This window comes from Falco naumanni, chromosome W (genome assembly GCF_017639655.2).
Source record: "Falco naumanni isolate bFalNau1 chromosome W, bFalNau1.pat, whole genome shotgun sequence".
Lineage (NCBI taxonomy): Eukaryota > Metazoa > Chordata > Aves > Falconiformes > Falconidae > Falco > Falco naumanni.
Genome location: NC_054079.1, coordinates 25,629,178 through 25,649,987, shown reverse-complemented (window position 1 = coordinate 25,649,987; position 20,810 = coordinate 25,629,178). Strand labels below are relative to the sequence as shown.

The 20,810-nt window shown below is 36.9% G+C and overlaps 1 protein-coding gene and 1 non-coding gene across 7 annotated transcripts in view; both read left to right on the top strand.

Moving 5' to 3' along the window:
• Positions 1-20,810, top strand: part of LOC121080413 (zinc finger RNA-binding protein) — a 46,419-nt gene that overhangs the window by 5,012 nt on the left and 20,597 nt on the right. For 4 of the 6 annotated variants that reach the window (XM_040578426.1, XM_040578430.1, XM_040578432.1 and 1 more), the window contains exons 3-8: positions 8,830-9,112; positions 11,552-11,696; positions 12,407-12,625; positions 16,164-16,408; positions 17,408-17,599; positions 19,829-20,129. In XM_040578426.1, the coding sequence (XP_040434360.1) occupies positions 8,830-9,112; positions 11,552-11,696; positions 12,407-12,625; positions 16,164-16,408; positions 17,408-17,599; positions 19,829-20,129 (1,385 nt within the window). The remainder of the gene's footprint in view (positions 1-8,829; positions 9,113-11,551; positions 11,697-12,406; positions 12,626-16,163; positions 16,409-17,407; positions 17,600-19,828; positions 20,130-20,810) is intronic. The other 2 variants (XM_040578428.1, XM_040578429.1) reach the window with 2 other exon arrangements.
• Positions 6,150-6,285, top strand: LOC121080718. The gene has a single exon (XR_005825481.1). It is a non-coding gene; the product is annotated as a small nucleolar RNA SNORA66 (small nucleolar RNA).

Sequence of the window (20,810 nt, the reverse complement as noted above, 5' to 3'; positions counted from 1 at the left end):
AAAAACATTTATTCATCTTACGGTATTGTGTTATATACACCCCATTTTAAAATGCATGGGGAATGAAAGTAATTATGGTTTTATCATAGGATGGATGTACATATATCATAGTATAAAAGTTCCAAATGCTTTATTTCTGTGAATTTTATGAAAATTATGATCTCTTGAGTTGCATCCCATCTTAAAGGATATGCATTTTTAGCAAAAGGGACTTCACTGAATAGGGTTGAGCTGCATGATGCTGATTCTCCTTTGTTCCAATCTATGTTAAAGTGCTGTCTTAAACATGCTAGTCTAGCTTATTTAATGCATGCAAGAAGCCTCTATTAAGTTACTGCTGTTGATAAAAAAGATTTTCATAGGCTTATTTTCAAGTCGGTGAGGTCCCGCTTTCAAAGGAGATATGCCAACATTACAAAGGTAACAAGGGGCTCAGGGTTTGTTAACATGGGCTGTATGCCAGTATTGCAGTTGACTAATGGTGGGGAGAAAAAGTACCTCACTGTCATGGTTTAACCCCAGTCAGCAACTAAGGACCACGCAGCTGCTCGCTTGCCCAGGGAACTTTTGGAATCTCCCTCCTTGGAGATATTCAAAAGCTGTCTGGACATGGTCCTGGGCAACTGGCTCTAGGTGGCCCTGCTTAGGCAGGTGGGTTGGACCAGATGATCTCCAGAGGTCCCTTTCAACCTCAGCCATTATTTGATTCTGTGATTTTGACAGGGAAAATGTTAGTAGTTGGTACTTTTTCCTGCCGATGTAACATCTCGAGCTCAGTTCTTTTTGTCTCGTGTTATCATTGTGAACAAAGCTGTTAACATTGATTTTATTCAAGTCTGGTTTTGGTAATGAAGGAAGTATTATAAGCATTGAGCTGTCCATTGTGTGCAACTGAGTAAAGAGAGGTAGATACAGAGCATATATTGCATCACTGTTACAGGCATTTGCAGTTATGTTGTGATGTACAGTGAGGAAAACATTGCAGAATTTGATTGGATATCAATCAGGTAGTGAGACTAAATGTGAAGGTGAACAAAGCAGTAAGGGTGTATTGAAAACATGAGGATATTTGTCTTTGAGGTGAGTTATTGATAGTATATGGTTTAGCTATCCATTAGAAATCGGTATTTTTTTGGTTTTAATTGAATGATGCAAAGATGTTACTAGAAACAAGGAAGAGGAAGGAAAACTCAAAATTACTAGAGATAAATGTCTTTTTAGGCTATGTGTAGTTAAACCATAGAATATGTTACCAGGAACTGTTAAAATTTAACAGAATTCAAGAGGACTGCACATGTGCATGCCTTCGGGTTTAGTGAATTGTATTATAAACAATGTTCTGTTCACAGGGTACTAATAATAGGAAACAATAATTTTCATTAAAGTTCTAAAAATATAAATTCAGTCTTCAAAGTTTTATGCCTTTATTGAGTGACAGGCTATAGAAAAACATAAGTCTTCTAAAATGCAACTTACCGTAGTGCAATATTTCATTTAATCATTTTAGGCTGTTTATTGTCAAGTGTGGTTTAGGAGAAAAAAGCTCATTTGATTTTTTTTTTTTTTTTTAATTATTATTTTGTTTTTACTTTGCCCAGGTTCCATTAACACACCTGAAACTTCATCTGACCAGTTACTCAGTAGTGTCTCTTTCTAGGTTAGAAACTGAGGAAGCAGCAGTTTGTAGTGCTTCTTTCAGTTTTTGGAGAGTTAGGTCATACTTGTTTCAGTCTTCATATCCTTGAAAGAAAAACTGCAGAATTGTATGTTTTGCTATTCTGACTAATAGAGTAGTCTATGAAACTTTGAGAAGTCTAGCAGTTAGGTCTCAACAAATATAGTTTCCTTAATGCTGAAACGTTTGAATATTCCTAAAAGTTACAATTAGAGAAATAAAACTTTGTGGGGGGGGGGTGTTCGTTTGTTGTTTTTTTTTTAGTTCAAGATATTTGTATTTTAAAAATTATTTTTAAGAGTAGCTTAAGTGTTATGCTAAGTTAGCCTGAAAATCACTTCTGCATTTGCATGCAAAAAAACCTGCAAGAAATATGTTTTAGAAGTTGTCATTTCTGAGGCAGCTGGTAATTTGGGTAGAGACAAAATTGGTTTTAGTCCTGATTGTAACTCTATATCAAAATAGCACTCTTCAGAAAACTAACAAAAAAATAAAATAAATGTCCTTTACCTCTAGGAAGAGAATTTTCAGTGTTCATCACCCTAAACAGAGCTGAAATAGTAGTAGTGTTAATGTGTGTGGTGATTGTTAGTACAGAGATATGCTGGAGATCAGCATTTTTGTATTCCTTTGGCTTATGTGCACATTAATTACAATTAATTTTTGTTTTTAAATTAAATCAGTCAGTGTGATGAAAAGCAAGGCTTATAGGGAATCTTCTGTGTGCTTTCCTCTATATATACCTTTTATGTTCTATATATCTTATATGGAAATAGACTGTGTTTTTCTGAAAGTGTATTCCTCTGACAATAGTTGCTAGATACCTTAAGTTTCTTAATGCACGACTGCACAGATATCCTAATGTGAAAAATAAAATATATTATAATTTTAAGTCACCTGAAGTTATTACCTGACAAAATAGATAGCATTATATGAAAGTGTTGCATTTTCTTGATATTGTTAATGTGCAATAAAGAAAGCTTTCTACCGTTTTTTGGGTTTGTTTTTTTTTTTGTTTACAAAAATACCTCAACACTTTTTTACTAGAAAAGGCCAGTAGCTGGAAATGAAAAAGGACAAAAGCAAAGTGTTCTCCAGAAGATAATTTAGTATTTGTTTCTCAAATTCAAATACTCTTAATTCTTTGTCAGTCTTGGGCTGATAAATCCCAGGAAATCCAGACCCTCTATCAGTGTCACTATATTAAAGTAACAAGTAAGGATTCTGCTATTTTAGATCTAATAATAATACAGGTTCTCACCTAAGCTTTTTTTTGTGTGTGTGAATGAATGTTGCTCATTTGCAGACCTATATAAAATAGCTAAATTAGGCAAACCTGTATGGTTTTGGAACTGGAGAACAATGTTTTGTGAAGTGGACACCAATACTTCGTTAATTCCTATTGATCGGCACTTTCTGCCTTCTAGCCAGCTTCTGACTTAAAATCATTTTAGGTGTACTGCCATCTTTTTTTCACTCTGGAAGCTCATATTTCTTTTTCTGTATAACAAACACTGCTACAGTTTCCTTGTTGAAGATCTTTGTGCAGTTCAAAAAAGATTTTTTTTAATTGCTTCTTGAATATTTGGGGTTTTGAAAAGGGGAACAAAAATTACTAACAGAAATATGAAATAATCTAGTTATTTTAATAACTAATGTGGAGTAGTGATGGCTAACACATTCTTTTTCAGAGCTTGTTCTCAGGGTGTGGACTTTTTGTTGCTGATGCTTTAATACAACTTAACCAAATGTAAGTATTCAGGCTGGACTTTTCCAAGCTAAATATCTACCTAGACTTATACTTTTTTAAAAAGCTATACTATAGTTTAATTAATTTTATAAGCTATACTATAGCTTAATTTGTGGTGTAGAATTGGGCAGGGAGATCTTAATAACTTTGATACCTTAGTATTTTGGAATGGGGACTTAGAATTTGCAAATGGGAAAAAGATTTTTACATGTGTTATTGTTTCAAAATCACAGTTCTGAGTGTACACAGCAATATTAAACATTGATACCATGAAAGTAGCTGCAGTGTTAGTCTTATGTCCAGCTTGTAATGTATCAACACAAAACATGCACCTGTCTTGGGAAAACTTCATTTCACTTGGTGAAAGGAGTTTCTTATACCAGACAGCAATGTGGACAAGGCTAATTTTTGCCGTGGCCTTTGCTCTGGGATGAATTCTGCAAGATTGTGAGCCAGTGTGGCCCTTTGTTCCCCAGAAATTCAGGTTGACATGGAATTGGAGGTTAGAGTGGAGAAAGATACACAGTCACAGCTCACTGCAGTCAGTCTTATCTAGAAGGTTTAATATCATAGTGATATTTCATAATATGTGGTACTTTTTCTGATACTAATGCATCAGAAAGATTAGTGTTTTCCATCATTAATTAATGTCAGTAGAAATTCGTATAGTTGTTATTCAAAGATTTGAGTCAAAGGTGTTTTACAAAAATACTTTTTTTGTGCACTGTAGTACAATAATTGTGTGTAAAGAATTAATTCTCTTGATCTTGAGGTTCCTTAGATAAGATGTGGAAGATAAGAGTAAGCTAGGTATATGCTGGAGTGTAAAACTTCTGAATAGAAGCAAGCTTATTTGGGAGGAGGAAGCAAAAAGCATGGGGAAATAGGGATATGAATGTAGCAGTTGAGGGCAGGTAGGGAGAGACAAAAAAACATTAGGTAAAGTGCTGGAAATGACCTTCTGTAATTGACTGAAACATACATCTACAGAATGTGGAGCAGAACAGTTGAGTGCAACATGTAGACTGTAAACTGGCTGTGGCTGGGATAGTGAAAACACAGTGAAATAGAAATCTGAGCCAGATGATGAGTATTGAAGAATGTGTGGTGTTACTAGAAAATAGAAACTAAAGTGAGCTTGGTGGGGAAGCGCTGTTACTATTATGATAAGCTCAAGAAATAGGTGTGGTATGAATAAAATGTATTCTTTTAAAATGAAAATCTCTGGCAGAAGAGTTATTATTAGAGCAATACAGCAGAGTAAGATTTGAAGCTTCCAAGTCCTTTGCCTGTAACTTCTTAAATCAAAGATCGGTGTTTATTTTGATAGCAAGTTAAAACACCGTAAGAATTGTAATATGAAGTTACTTTGAATTGAATGTTCACAAACTGAGTTTGCTTTAAGTAAATGTTTGTCTAGAACTCATTTGCTTTTGAAACTGAATCTTTTCTAAACTAAGGGAAAAAATCTTGAGAGTGCTCAGACACCGGAACAGGTTGTCTAGAGCAGTCTTGCAATCTCCATTCTTGGAAATGGCTAGAACCTGACTGGGCACAAAGCCCTGAGAAACCGAATGTAACTTCAAAATTAGCTGTGCTCTGAGCACAGGGTTTGAACAGATGACCTCCAAATCTTTGTTTGAGCCTAAATTATTCTGTGATTTTTAAGCTCTGCCTAGTCAGTAAAGCTAGTTGGACTGTGTATCTTTTTATCTTTTCATATGAAGAGCGCTAGAATTCCTTGAACTCAAAGATGCTAATAAGGATATTAGAATTTATTTTGGAAAAGAATTAACCTACAAAGAAAACTTGCTAAGTTGCCAGGTCAATCAGCTTCTTTGCTTGTAATTTGGTTCAACTTTTTTCTCACTGCGTTGGGGATTAAGCTAAACTGAATTACTTTCTTTGTTGTGATGAAGAACACGCATGTGGTTTGTTACCATAGCTCAGCTGACATACTGTATTTCATTGTTGCTTTGATAACTTGACCAGATTCCCAAGTCGTTTGGAGTCTTATTTATTGGGACTAAGTTTAAATACTTGATGTGATGCAGTATGGAAAATTATTACTTAAGGTAGAGGTAGTAAAAGAATTGTAGAGAAGGAGCTGATAGGAACAGTTAGTAGAATTAAAGAGTGATTATCAAATAGGAATAATTGCAGTGGAGTACCCTGGGGATTGGTCTTGAGCCTTACTTAGTATTTATATTAGTATGGTGTATTGTGATATTTGATGCAAGGAAAATATTGTCAATACAAGAAGCTGCTCTGAGGAAGGTAGACTGTTTGGAAAGAAAGCAGTGTGTGTACCACAGCTGAAACGTCATCTGAAATGATGCATACAGTTCTTGCCATCTGTAGTAAGGAAGGAAGAATACATAATACTAGGATAGATGCAAAGAACAACTGCAAGAAAGATCAGTGGAATAGGCAGTCTTGCAAAATTAGTCTGGGAGGAGGTAAGTTAATCTCAGCAAATATGATGAGGCACTAATCACCAAACCAGGATTAAAAACTCTTGTAAGTTAAATGAAGTCGGCACAAAAATCTTTTGATATAAATTACTTACATGAAAGTGTCTGGTCATAATGTTAAGAGTTTCTCAGTAAGACCGGGGGAGAAAAAGAAACATCATAAATTTAGGAAATATGTGTCTGTGAATTTCTGTACCATAACTTTTAAAAAGGAAGGAGGAGTCAATTCTAGAATATTTTTCTTGTAGTCTTGCAAACTTGGTCACTAGCTCTGCATGATGTTGCAGAAGCAAGGGGAACAGATTTGCTAACGTAAATGTGGTCATAGAACTAATTAGCCTTAGAAATCAAATTATTTGGACTGTTAATTTTATACCATGATAAGGAAGTTTGATACAAAAATAGCACAGAAGAAATGAAACTGTAGCAGAATCTTAATAGTCCTGCTCATAATGATCACAATCTCTTCACGATATTAAATACTGAAAACTGTCAGGCAGACTTAATCATATATATTCTGAGAACAAAAGCATTTTCTTTGATAAACTGACTGATATTATTACCTCATAGTGTGTTGTGAACACTGTATTGTATTTTTTAATAGTAACTTAAGCATGGTTTCATGAAACATGAAGAGCCAAATTAATGCTTCCTGGACAGGTCCCTGTTCTTTCTCTCCCTCCCATTCCCCCCCCCCTACTTCCATACATATAATTTATGTGGGGTCTGGCACTCAGCAGACTGTTTTATGAGCTCCAATGTTTGTAATGCTTCTACCATGTTAGAAAATGAGCCCAGGAAAAAAATTTCTCAGTTTTCTGCTAGATTAATGAGTTAAATCAGTGCACTTAATAGCTTGACAAGTAGCAGAGCTAGCACTAGGGATTGAATAGGATGGCATAGCCAGGTTTAGTATATGGGAGGTGGGATGTATAAGAGTGGGAATAGGATGGAGCAAGATTTTCCTTGTTGGCAGTATTAGACTGTTGATGTGTTCAAGTGCAGTCAGAGTTAAATAGTCTGCTGTCTGTTTTCTCAATTTAATGTATTTTTAGTAGATGCATACGATAATGTGAATTACCTCAGAACTTTTTAATATTTTACACCTCTGTACTGTTAGCTATGTAGATAATGCAGCCTAATTTTATAGATTGTCATTGACTTTTACCATCATAAAATAATCTTCCTGAATTTTCTGGTGGAGTCTAATTTCTCATCTTAAACTGACAAAACAGAGAAACTGCCTATATACATCAAGTAGGAGGAATTGTTTCGAGCAGTGGTGGGAGCTACACCAGAATGGCTCATGTCTTTTCCTTCCACTGTTATGTTAAGAAGCTGAAAATAAAATGAAACATAATTGTGAGTACAACTCACAGCTTAATTAAGTTTGGATGGAATGCAAGTGGTCTTTTAAGCAATCAGGGGCTTAAGATGGGAAGAAGGTGGAGTCCAGGCATGTAAATCAAATATTTCCTCTGTGTGTTTCTGCTGTAGGAATTTTATTATTTTTTTTAAATATATTAAAGTTAATGGGTTCTGCTGTAATTGACAAAATCAGTTTTTCTTAATAAATAAATAAAAAATTACTAAATACAAGGGAGTTATGGAAAAGTCTTTTGCAAAAATAATAGTATCTATAATTAAAAGGTGCTTTGTTTCTGGTAGTTATGTCAGAGAGAATATTGTAGTCTTTAGGAGAAAAAATACTATAACTTCTTGTTCCTTTTGGTTTTGAGCATAACCATGCTGCAGTTCCACTTTGCCACTGAGTATGTTTGCTTCAAGTGAGATTTAATTTTTCTATTTACTTCTAAAAAATAGGGGATGCTGCCTTCTCTAATAGGCATGGAATTGGTTTTGAATTATATTTTTATAGTGGTATAGACATTCTTAAATATTATTGAAAAGCAGTGCTGGAAGTGTACTAAAAATTTCAGAATAGTCACTCAATCCCCATTTCATATCAATGTTCCAGATAGTGATATTTTGCCAGTTTATTTGTTTAAAAATAAAAATAACTATTGTAGGCTTTTAATCATAATGCACAGTTATAGATCAATATAGGACAATAATATTAGTTTCAGTTCAAATAATTAAGCCTTTGAAGCCATATTTTTTTTTTATTTCCACTGTTAATATTTACTCATTCTTAGTAAATAGCCACATATTAATGTCCTACCTGCAAATTTAAGAGAGGCAGATTAGTCTCGTCATGTGTCTGGAAGTTTGCCAGAGCTCTGGTAGCAGTCATCTTGCTCGATCTGACTGACTGTTCTTTTGATGCTTCGTGTTGTGAGGCAGTAGAGTTCTGTATGAGTGAGTGGGACCAGCTTTTACAATTCTAAACTTTTGTGGGAAAAGTCTCTTATCAGAGGTGTGTATTTAAAGTGTCTTTGCCTTAAATTTAAGAGTTCTCAGCTAATTTTCATGCAAGTCTTTAAAATCTCATTACTTTAATATGGTTTACTGAAAAACATCATGCAAGTGCAGGTCAGTAATGAGCTCTCACAGAAAAGCAGTATTTTTCTGAATTTGACAGGTATGTCAGTTTTATTGAAGAACTACTAAAACACTTAAAAACTTATTGGTCATGAAAAGTTAATGGTGTAAGGCTTCTGTATTATTTTAAATGAAAGACTTGGGTTCTTTTCAAGCAGTGGAACACCCCCCCCCCCCCCCCCCCTTTGCTAAGAAGAAAGTCACCACCTACATAATATGTCTGCATCCACAGAAACTTCAAAATGATACAGCCTTTTTCATGGGGGTGGAAGAGGGGTAATAAAAGCCATTAAAATGTATGATAGCTGCTCCAGGTCTGTTTGTAGAATAGACAGGTATTAATCAAATCTGTGATTTTGAAATGTTTAGGCATTAGCTAGTATGTTGAATCAATCTAATTATTTACTTACTGTCTTTTTCCAATATAGCCAGCAGCCAGCTTCAGGTGTAGCGTATTCCCATCCAACTACAGTTGCTAGCTACACTGTCCACCAGGCACCAGTTGCTGCACACACTGTTACTGCGGCCTATGCTCCAGCAGCAGCTACAGTTGCAGTAGCCAGGCCTGCTCCAGTAGCTGTTGCGGCCTCTGCAACAGCTGCTGCTTATGGAGGCTATCCTACATCGCACACAGCTACAGATTATGGTTATACACAGAGGCAACAAGAAGCTCCACCACCACCACCACCTGTCACTACGCAGAATTACCAGGTGTGTTAAAATAAACAATTGCTTGTGTGATTTTTAAATTATATGTTCAAAGGAGGAGGCCTGCTTGGATAAGAGAATGTGATGATATTTATATCTTTTTCTTCCATGAATCAGTTTGATTGCAACTCAAATTACTTAGTAGCTAAAACTGATAGAATGTGAAGTGACTGCAGTCTCATATGCTGTGTATAGAGGATTATCAGCAGTAGTACTGCAGGAGCTAAGATTTAGATGTCCACACAGTAAGCTATGAATTGACATTTATCTCCAAATGATTTTGTGAACTTCTGCTGAAATATTTGTCTCAGCTAGCCTAAATGTTCAAGTGGCATGTGGTAAACTGGGTCATGGAACTGATTTAGATGAAAAAACTGTTCCAATAAAATTTTTCAGTGGGAGATATAGTTCCTTTGTCAGATTTCTGGGTGCCGCAGGAGCCCTAGTACCAAATGTAAGAGGATAGAAGATTACCCTAGGAGAGGAACTACCCTTTGAGTAGGTTTTGGGTATCCTTTGTGAGACCACTGCCTAATCTTGTGTGGCTACAAGCTTCTACAAAAGGGAACTGTTGTCTGTTTTCATCTAGCCCTGACCTTTGCTTGACACTTCCTTGCATTGAATCTAGCAGTTGTCAGCATTTGGGTGGGTCAGTTCAGGATAAGGATCCCACAGAAAACTAACCAACCAAAAAAGAAGTAGCATCTTTCCACAGATTTGACAGACTTCTGCAGAATTTCCTTGGTTCTGCACAGTTGTGATGCCAATGCAAGAGATAAAGGTGGGATTGTGTAGGGCTGTGAGGAGAGATGTGATGGTACCTCAGACAACTTCCCATTCTTGCGCTGGCTTAAATGTCATATGAAACAACATCCTGTCAGTGACTTGTATTTCTCTTCAGTCCAGGAATAAAGAAACTTAGCAATACAAATCAGAGTGCTGCATCAGTTTTACAGTTGGAAGATTTCAGTCTGTAGTGGTTATCTTGGGACTTATCTAACATAAGTGTTTACTCCTGTTCAGTTTTTAAGAAAGAGTGAGAAATTGCAGTTTTCCCTGTCTGTCCAGATTCACACAGTGCAAGCATATATGTACATCAGTAACCCTAGCCCATTGGTTTCAGACAGCTTAGATGCAGAAAGATGAGGGATTATACATGGCCAGGTAGTTTCCCATTGGAAATGTGAATTTTATTTGTATTTTTATCAGCTTTTTTTCTACATTAGCATTTGTTAGTCAGTCTTTAGTGGATATTTCTAGGCTGGTGTGTTTATGCGCAAGAGTTACCAAACTCTTATGGCATGGCCCGTAGTTAAAATGTGCATTTACTCTGAGAAGACACTGAAATACTATGTCCTTTGTAATAATTCTTTAATTTTTTTAGTCCTAAACTTATCAAGGCATTATCTAGATTCTAATTAGTATTTTTGTTTGTTTAAAAGGACTACTGTTGCTCTATGTTATAAATTCCTTTGTATGGCTTTTGTAATTTGTCATGTATGGTAATGAATCAAAATGTAGGAATCTTTCCAGTAGCACATTTACTCATAAATACAAGGTCATTAAACTAGTCAATTATTAGATGCATTCAGGCAGAAAAGAGTCCCCTAAACTAAAGAAAAATAATTCTACTTTACACAGGCTGGATGGAAAAGAGGTTTATTGTTATATTTCTTTGAAATCAAATGAAATCGTATACGTTAGTACATTTCGGCTAATGTAGTTTGTGCCTTGCTACCCCTCAGTTGATCAACTCTGCACTTTACCATAAATTATGGTGAGGATGGGAGAATATATGTACATGCATATAGTGCCTTCCAAGCCCTCCCTTTCTAAGCTTGCTAACCATCTCCTGAGTTCTGGAGTTTTTGAGTGGGCTACTTACCTTTCCCTTATAAACTAGATATGGTTCCCCAACGGAATAGTTGATACACCAAAAAGTAAAGAAGGCTTTAAAAGTATAACTTTCATACTCTAAAAAATATAACCAAGAAAAGTATTGTTGTTTGTGGGATTTTTAAAGCCAGTAAAGGTTCATGTTTGTAAACTTGTGAGTTTATTGTAGTTTGTGGAAATCTGTGGTGTTTTTTTACTTCATGTTTTACAGGAATGTAATCTGATACAGTTGTCATGAAAAACTAGTGAGAATAGTTGCTTTTTGGTAACAAAAATAATTTGGAAGGGAAAGTGACTTAATAGCATGAGGTTAATTCCTATATTAAGTCTGAAAAAGGCCATCAGGGTTGTCTTCAGGCCTGAAGTATCTGTAAACATAAATTTAATTTCTTTAATGCATATATTAGTATATACTGTCTCTAAATATTTTTTAAATATCTAATGTAGTAGAATAGAAGAAAATTCTTTGCTGCTGCTAATGATCTTTATTACTCCAGATATATATTTAAGGAGAAATTTGCTGGGTTTTCTCTTTTGAATTTTTAGGATTCCTATTCTTATGTTCGATCTACCGCCCCAGCTGTCGCTTATGACAGCAAACAATACTATCAACAACCAACAGCAACTGCTGCAGCTGTGGCTGCTGCTGCCCAGCCTCAACCTTCAGTAGCTGAATCATACTACCAGACAGGTGGGTGTCATGATTCAAACTCCTGTCATTATACACAGTCTGCGTACTACCTTAAAAATATGTCTTTAAATATTTCACATTATCCAGATTTGGTTTTAGTTTAGTTTTCACATGTAATCCCTGTCAATGTGTAGAAAAATTTGCTGTACCTAGAATTTGAATGTTATTGTGACACTGCCATAAGTAACTATCTTTGAGGTCTGGATTGTTATTAAATACACTCAAAACATACTTCTAGGCAAACTTTTAAAAGTCAGTGGTGGGTTCAGATTACAACTTTTTTTTTTTATTCTTTAGTTACTTAATGTATGTACTTTAATTATCGGTATCATGAATGCTACAATGTGTAAATCCTATTTACTTTTTGTACTATAAGTAGGGATAATAGGAAAGTTTAAATGTTTCTTAGGTTTAGTGTACACTAGTAAAACCATTGAACAAGAAGGTTGTTTAAAAACATGGCAGCACAGTTAAAAATACGTAAATCTGAGGTACTGTAGAAAGAACCAAAAAACCAAAACCAAAACACCAAACAGAATAAAAAAACACCAAACAAAAAGGAAAAAAAAAAACCCAACCAAACTAAAACAAAACCCACTTGTTATGTGTTTATTCCCCAGCATATCATTAAGTATCACTTAATATGGTTTGCATTTCATTCAACTAAAGCATGTCAATATTCGTACACTTCTATTTTCTATCCTAATTAGCTCCAAAAGCAGGATATAGCCAAGGGGCAACTCAGTATACCCAAGCCCAGCAAACACGACAAGTGACAGCTATAAAACCTGCAACCCCAAGTCCAGCAACAACTACGTTTTCTATATATCCGGTATCCTCTACTGTGCAGCCAGTAGCAGCTGCAGCTACTGTTGTTCCATCCTATACTCAAAGTGCAACGTACAGTACAACAGCAGTTACTTATTCTGGTAAGAATTTTGTGTATTAAGTTGCTGGGAACTTTGCAGTTGTTACAGGAGAGGATTTAAATGCTCAGAATTTTAGCAGTTTGTGTTCAATTGCATCTTAGTCTACTGAGAAGTATCAACCAGTTAAATCATAATAATGGCAAAATATTTTTATGTATCTTTAAAAGAGGTTTGATGTTTGTACGTGCCTGTTTTGTTACATGTGAGAATCCAAAGTGTTGGCATTATGTGCATGGTGTTTTATGACTTACTGTAAGGTTTGGAGAGAAAAGATGGGGGATAGAAAAAATAACGAAACATCCACACAAATATAACCCAGGGAAACTGGGAGCATGCTGCCATCAAACAGCAGTGACAGAGAGGAGCGCTCCAATATAAATCTTGTAAGTTTGGGTTGTCTTGACCCAAAATGGGAGGAAAATGGATGCTAAATAAAAAATAACTTTCCTTCAAACATTAGAAATCCAAAAAGTAGTTAAAGATGAAAAGATGTTAACTTTATGGCCAGATAGTAATCAACTGGCATATTATAGCTACCTTGAACTTTCTGTTTTGTTTTCTGTTTAAAAATGGATTTTAAGACTTCCTTGAAACAGAACCTGATCAGAGGATTAAAATGGTTGAACGTGTAGATATAGAAAGTTTATGGGAAAACTGGCTCAAAGGTGCGAAAGCCCAGTTTCCTTGATTTATTCAACTTTGATACTAGAAAACAAGGAGTGTGTAGACAGGGTGTGCTGCGGAGGTTTTAGCAGGCAAGCAGCTTCTTTGTACTAGAACAATTTAAATCAGTGAAATAGAATGTAATAGCAGTAGCAATTCTGTCTTTTATCTTTCTTTTCTACACCACGCCACCCCCCCACCCCCCCATCTGTCCTCCTTTTCATTTTGGAACTTGAACAGTAAATCTGATTCTGGAAGACTACTTACTATATGGCCTTTGATAAATCTTTTATTAAAATTCTTAGAATGATAGAACTGTAGGTTTGGGTTGGAAGGGACCTTAAAGATCATCTAGTTCCAGCCCCCCTTCCATGGGCAGGGGCACCTTCCACTAGCCCAGGTTGCTCAAAGCCCCATCCAGCCTGGCCTTGAACACTTTCAGGGAGGGGGCGTCCACAGCTTCTCTGGGCAACCTGTTCCAGTGTCTCACCACCCTCACAGTAATGAATTTCTTCCTTATATCTAATCTAAATCTACCCTCTTTTAGCTTAAAGCCATTCCCTCTTGTCCTGTCGCTACAGGCCCTACTAAAAAGTCTGTCCCCATCTTTCTTGTAGGCTCCCTTTAGGTACTGGAAGGCTCCTATAAGGTCTCCCCAGAGCCTTCTCTTCTCCAGGCTGAAGAACTCCAACTCTTTCAGCCTTTCCTCACAGGAGAGGTACTCCAGCCCTCTGATCATCTTTGTGGCTCTCCTCTGGACTTGCTCCACCAGGTCCATGTCTTCCTTATGTTGGGAGCTCCAGAGCTGAACGCAGTACTCCAGGCGAGGTCTCATGAGAATAGAATAGAAGGGGAGAATCACCTCCCTTGACCTGCTGGTCATGTTTCTTTTGATGCAGCCCAGGATTCGGTTGGCTTTCTGGGCTGCAAGCACACATTGTTGGGCCATGTTGAGCTTCTTGTCCACCAGCACCCCCAAGTCGTCCTCCTCAGGGCTGCTCTCAATCCATTCTCCACCCAGCTGTTATTGATACTGGGGTTGCCCTGACCCAGGTACAAGACCTTGCAGTTGGCCTTGTTGAACTTCACTAGGTTTGCATGGGCCCACCTCTCAAGCTTGTCAAGGTCCCTCTGCATGGTATCCCTTCCATCCACTTGTCACCAGTCTCCACTTGGCTATTGAGCCGTTGACGGCAATTCTTTGAGTGTGACTATCCAGCCAATTCCTTACCCACAGAGTGGTCCACGCATGTCTTTCCGGTTTAGAGACAAGGATGTTGTGCAGGACCCTGTCGAAAGCTTTGCACAAGTCCCAGGTAGATGAGGTCAGTTGCTCTTCCCTCATCCGTCAGCACTGTAACCCCGTTGTAGAAGGCCACCAAATTTGTCAGGCATGACTTGCTCTTGGTGAAGCCACGTTGGCTGTCACCAGTCACCTCCTTGTTTTCCATGTGCCTTTGCATAGTTTCCAGGAGGATCTGCTCCATGGTCTTGCTGGGTACTGAGGTGAGACTGACTGTCCTGTAGGTTCCCGGGTCTTCCTTTTTTCCCTTTTTAAAAATGGGGGTTATGTTTACCCTTTTCCAATCCATGGGAACTTCACCGGACTGCCACGACTTCTCAAACATGATGGATAGAAGCTTAGCTTAGTTCCCTTGGCACCTGTGGATGCATCTCATCAGGTGCCCTGGACTTGTGCACCTTCAGGTTCCTTAGATGGTCTCGAACCTGATCTTTTCTGACAGCGGGCAGTTCTTCATTCTCCCAGTCCCTGCCTTTGCCTTCTGTGACTTGGGCAGTGTGGCTGGAGTACTTCCTGGTGAAGACCGAGGCAATGAAGTCATTGAGTACCTCAGCTTTCTCCATGTCCTGGGTAATCAGGTCTCCTGTTTCCTTCTGGAGAGGGTCCACATTTTTCCTGGTCATCTTTTTATCACTGATGTACTTATAGAAGCTTTTCTTGTTGTCCTTGACATCCCTGTCCAGATTTAATTCTGTCAAGGGCTTTAGCTTTCCTAACCTAATCCCTGGCTGCTCAGATAGTTTCTCTCTATTCCTCCCAGGCTGCCTATCCTTGCTTCCACCATCTGTATGCTTCCTTTTTGTGTTTGATTTCCTCCAGCAGCTCCTTGTTCATCCATGCAGGCCTCCTGGCATTTTTGCCCAACTTTGTCTTTGTTGGGATGCATCGCTCATCACTTCTAAGCTTGGAGGAAGTGATCTTTGAACATTAACCAGCTTTCTTGGGCCCCTCTTCCCTCCAGGGCTTTATCCCATGGTACTCTACCAAGCAGATCCCTGAAGAGGCCAGTCTTCTCTCCTGAAGTCCAGGGTGGTGATCTTGCTGCATGCCCTCCTCGCTACCCTAAGGATCTTGATTTCCACCATTTTGGGGTCACTGCAGCCAAGGCTGCTTTTGAGCTTTGCATTCCCCACCAGCCCCTCCTTGTTGGCGAGAATAAGGTCCAGCATGGCACCTCTCCTTGGAGAAGGAAGTTATCAATGCATTCCAGGAACCTCCTGAATTGCCTGTGCCCTGCTGTTGTCTCTCCAATAGATATCTTGTTACATCATACTCAGTCTTAACAGAAAATTTCACATAATTTCACGTATTCCTTAGGGATGCTTTGATATATGAAATATAACTACATTTGATTTGTCTAAAATCAAATATATTCCTGATACAAGCGGTACGCTATGTATTTGTGGGCTGTGAAACATCAAGAAAAATTCAGACTGCATCACAAGATCTCAATAAATTGTTTATATCCTGCCCCCCCCCCCAGTATTCAATATGCTTGGAATTAGTGGATTTGGGGATTTTGTAATTGATACATGATGTACAGTGATGTAACGTTTTATTTTGATCTTTGAGGTACCTCTTATTCTGGCTATGAAGCTGCAGTGTATTCAGCTGCATCGTCCTATTACCAGCAGCAGCAGCAACAGAAACAGGCAGTGGCAGCAGCTGCTGCTGCTGCTGCAACAGCCGCTTGGACAGGGACTACCTTTACTAAAAAGGCACCATTCCAAAATAAGCAGCTGAAACCGAAGCAACCTCCCAAACCACCCCAGATCCACTACTGTGATGTTTGTAAGATCAGCTGTGCTGGACCACAGGTATATATATATATACAAAAATACAATATTCTGCTACATACTTCAGTCATAATATTTTCAGCTAAAAAAATGACCCCTTTAAGAATATTTGTTAATTTTTAAAGACTTGATTCTATACTTTTACTAAAGTTTTACAATTAAATGAAAATGTGTGCTATTATAGAAAGAGGTCCTATGAGAAGACAAAAAGATAGATCCCCTTAGCTTGTATAGTGAAGCTTCTTCAGCTGTGCTTTGGACTCCAGAAGTATTCTAAACTTTGAATTTGATTTGCTTTTTTAGCACAGCAAGTTTCTTAGAAAATACTTTTTTCAAAACTTTGTGAATGGTAAGCCTGAAAATTTATTCTTCATTGTATTCCAGCATCTCAGTTTAGTTTCACGGTGGGTACAAGTGCATAAAAAGTAGATATCAATTCATGTAGAGTGCTTGTGTCTGGTGAAACAGTTCTTACTCTTTAGGCAAATTTGTCATTCTTTCCTACCCTGTCTGCTCTGTAGTTTGCCACTGTTGGTATAGGAACAAATAGCAACTTCTGCATTTCATTTTCAGCACAGCTTTATTTATGCATTACCTTCTTTTGAATTTATTTTTTTTTATTCTCTGGATACATATAATAACTGTGGTTTTGCAGTTTAAGGAAAATTAAAAATCAAGAACAATTTAATGCAGTGCAGGAAATTGCAACAGAGATGCAGTTTTCTGGTCTTGTTAAGCTTTCAATGGTAATATCTGTTGACCAGTACTTGATTGAGGAAGTGAGAAGGTAGAAGAGAAAAGACCATATTGTATTACCTAAAAGTGGAATCCTGGCGGTAAAGAAAATTCCTTGGTCTTAAAGTGGCCTGCTTATTCCTTAGAGCATGTCATATGGAAGAAATGTTTGATGTAGGAAGTATTTTCTCATACAAAGCATATGTTCTATATTACATGTATTCACGAGTGATGAACAAGCAGTACGAAGACAGGTTATTGTGTGTGTATTGTTTATTTAAACAGACTTATAAAGAACACTTAGAAGGCCAGAAACACAAAAAGAAAGAAGCAGCATTAAAAGCTTCCCAGAACACCAATAACAGCAGCACTTCTGTTCGTGGAACTCAGAATCAGTTGCGTTGTGAGCTTTGTGATGTGTCTTGTACAGGGGCAGATGCTTATGCTGCCCATATTCGTGGAGCCAAGCATCAGAAAGTAAGAACTTTCTCTTGTCCTTATTATACAAGTCAGTCGTATATTTCTTCCCATAATTTTTTCTCATCTAAGAGAGGAGAAAATATGCAGAAACAATATAATTTGAATTATTTTGTTTAAAGACATTTAGTTCTGGTTTTGTTTCAAACTTATCTTTAAGCTCACTATTAGAAAGGCCTTGTTGGGAGCAAGGGGGGAAAATATTGCCACTGCATCAATGAGAAGAGGATATATTGGGGAAAGTATGTAAATTGTAGGAAGAAGGTATAGAGTAAGATGGGGAAAGCATCAATGAGGACATCCAGTAGCATGCTTGTGCCCCCTAACTCTTTTCAAGACTTTTCTTGACGTTTTTCTTATTTGTCTGGTGCTGAGAAACTCTCAGTGCACTTTGAAACACTGTAAGCTGAGTCAGTGCCAAAGGACAGGACTATTATGCGTCACTTTTTGGTATTTCTTGCAAGGGTTCCTTGCTCCCATATACCAATGTCCTGTAGTAGACTTTATAATGTCTATGTTTGGAAGAGTTTTGGTAAGCATACTTTCCCTACTATCTGGGTGCAGTTAGGTAGACATTGTGGAATAAAGACTGCGGACTGTACTGTGAACCCCTGTGGACCAGTGTTTTAAATTTGACCATACAATAGTGAACGGAATGGCTGTGTAGAATGTGTGATTAGATATTACAGATTTTCCTCATAACTCTGGAAAGGTTAATGTCAGTAACAGATACAAGTATTAATATTCAGCTTTTATAGCTCTTTGTATCTCAGAACACTGTACGAAGTGGCATCAATAACATCATTCCTATTAACATAAATATAGCAAATTTAAGACAATTTTCCCAATATTATTTTTTGTTAGTACAAGAACAAAAATTATAATTTAGATAGACTTTCCTAGTGTTCTTTTTTTCATTAATGAAGTTGAGCCATTAAATTTTTGGGTTGTGCCCAGTAACTCCATAGGTATATATTATCTTTATATATTTGGATGTCGCTTTCTCTTCCTTATAGATAGGCACTAACTAATGCTAATTTAGGTTGTCATCAGTGTAAAAATGAAATCTCAAAGGACTCTATTTCTTTGGTATGCTGAAGTATCTTGTGAATTCTACTGGAAAAAAGTAATTCTGAAGAGTTGCTTGAACTTAAATTTATAGTATTATGTGGTATTAATATGTCTGTATTCTGATGGGGAACATGCTTAAAAACTAACAAAACCCTAAGATGTATGTATACAGTTGTGTTCATATCGTGATTGTGTATATGTGTTTGCATTAAAGGCATGTCTAGCAGATTTGTTTGGGTTTTTTTTTTGGTTTTGGGTGGGTTTTTTTCCAGCTACTTTCAAACTCAATCTTTAGTTTTCATTTTGCATGTTTTTTCTTATGGACTTACATGCATTGCTTTTTCAGGTGATGATCAGCTGTCACCAAAAAGAAGTATTCTGTCTCAAGCATATTGTGAAAAGGCCTCTGCTTATTACTTCTAAGAATAAGCATGTACCTCTTCACTTTCTGTGAAATACTAAAGAGCTCTGAAATATGCCTCTTGCATCCTCCTTAACAGTCTCTGCAGATGTGCTTTAAAAAAACCAACAAACAAACCCCCAAACAAACAAAAAACCCAAAAAACACCAAAAAAACCCTTTGAGGAATATCTACTGTTTTACGAAGTAACCTAGAAAGTTTATTAATAAAAATACTCTTAAAATGTAATGATCAAAAGAGACAGTGATGTTGAATCTGAATTAAATAACTCTTATTTACAAATATTATTTGGAACCACGATAGTTCAATGTACTACAATTTTTGGAGGTAGAATAAAAAGCAACCAGGCAACAAAACAGTAAGGTTGAAAGTTTGAGCAAAATGTTTCCTTGAGTTTTACTGGCTTGTGAGTTTATTGGCTTTCTGTTCTTGTCTATGCAGCTTTTGGAGCAAATATCTGAATTTCTAATGGAAATAAGCAATCTGAGATAACTATTAAGTATTTCCTTGTTACAGATGACAAGAACTTTTACATGTCAGTCCGTGTGTCGTGTCCATCCACCCGTCCCCCCGATCACTTTTTGTAAAGAAGCAATAACTTTTTAGTTATATTGATTTATATATATATATTTTAGCAATATTGATGCTTCTGTTAAAGCTTCCATAACCTATAACAAGTTCATTTTTTATAGTTATCCCAGGAAGATCATATTATGAATTTCTCTTTATTCTTACAGGTAGTCAAGTTGCACACAAAGCTTGGCAAACCCATTCCTTCAACTGAACCAAATGTGGTTACCCAAGCTACTTCCTCAACATCCATATCTGCTTCTAAACCAACTGTCTCTGCTTCAAATATATTAACTAGCAGCAGTACTGTGAACTCCTCTGTTGCATCCTCTGCAGTGAAAATTCTTACTCCCACGGCAAATGCACCACTTAATGCAGTGTCCAACAACAAAACATCTTCAACCCCTGCTAATATAGCTGTAAAGAAAATATCTACACCGAAAATAAACTTTGTTGGCAAGTACAGAAGTCAGTCTTTATTTTAAAGCCTAACCTATTCTATATATTTTTTTTTAAGATTTTAGTGCAACAAATACAAATGTATTTAGTTAACTTTTATGTGTAACTGTTCTGTTTAAGAGAATTAATGATAGGTGAAAATAAGAATATATATAAAAGTTTGGCTTCACAGTTCATGGTGTTTTCTGCTCTGTTGTCTCCACCTGACCTCTCTTGGAGGCTTCTCCCACCTTTGGTTTCTTATGTAGTAGTTGTTGGAGTATTGCATTTTATAGTCCAGTCGGTCCTAATTTCAGTTTACAGCCTGGGCTGTTAAGGCAACCTGCAGTAGATTAGCAGTTGATAACTGGGCAACTGAAACACCCTTGTAACGCTAGAAATCTTAACAGTGGAAACATGAAATAAACATGACAGACATGTAGAGACAGGAAGCAGTTGTTCAATAAGCTATCCTACTCTTGAAGGAAAGACCTATGCAATTGCAACACTGAGATTATACTACCTTTGTTAGTACAAACATTATAAGGTTTTGAAGTACTTTTTTTTTTGGATCCACTAACAAAAAAAATATCTGATGACAAAAAAAAAAAAAAAAAGAAAAAAAGAGGAAGACAATTAAAATATATTTGCCGAGTTGTTCCCATTCAGTGCATGAAAATGAATGATAAACTTTTGCTTTATATTGTTGCA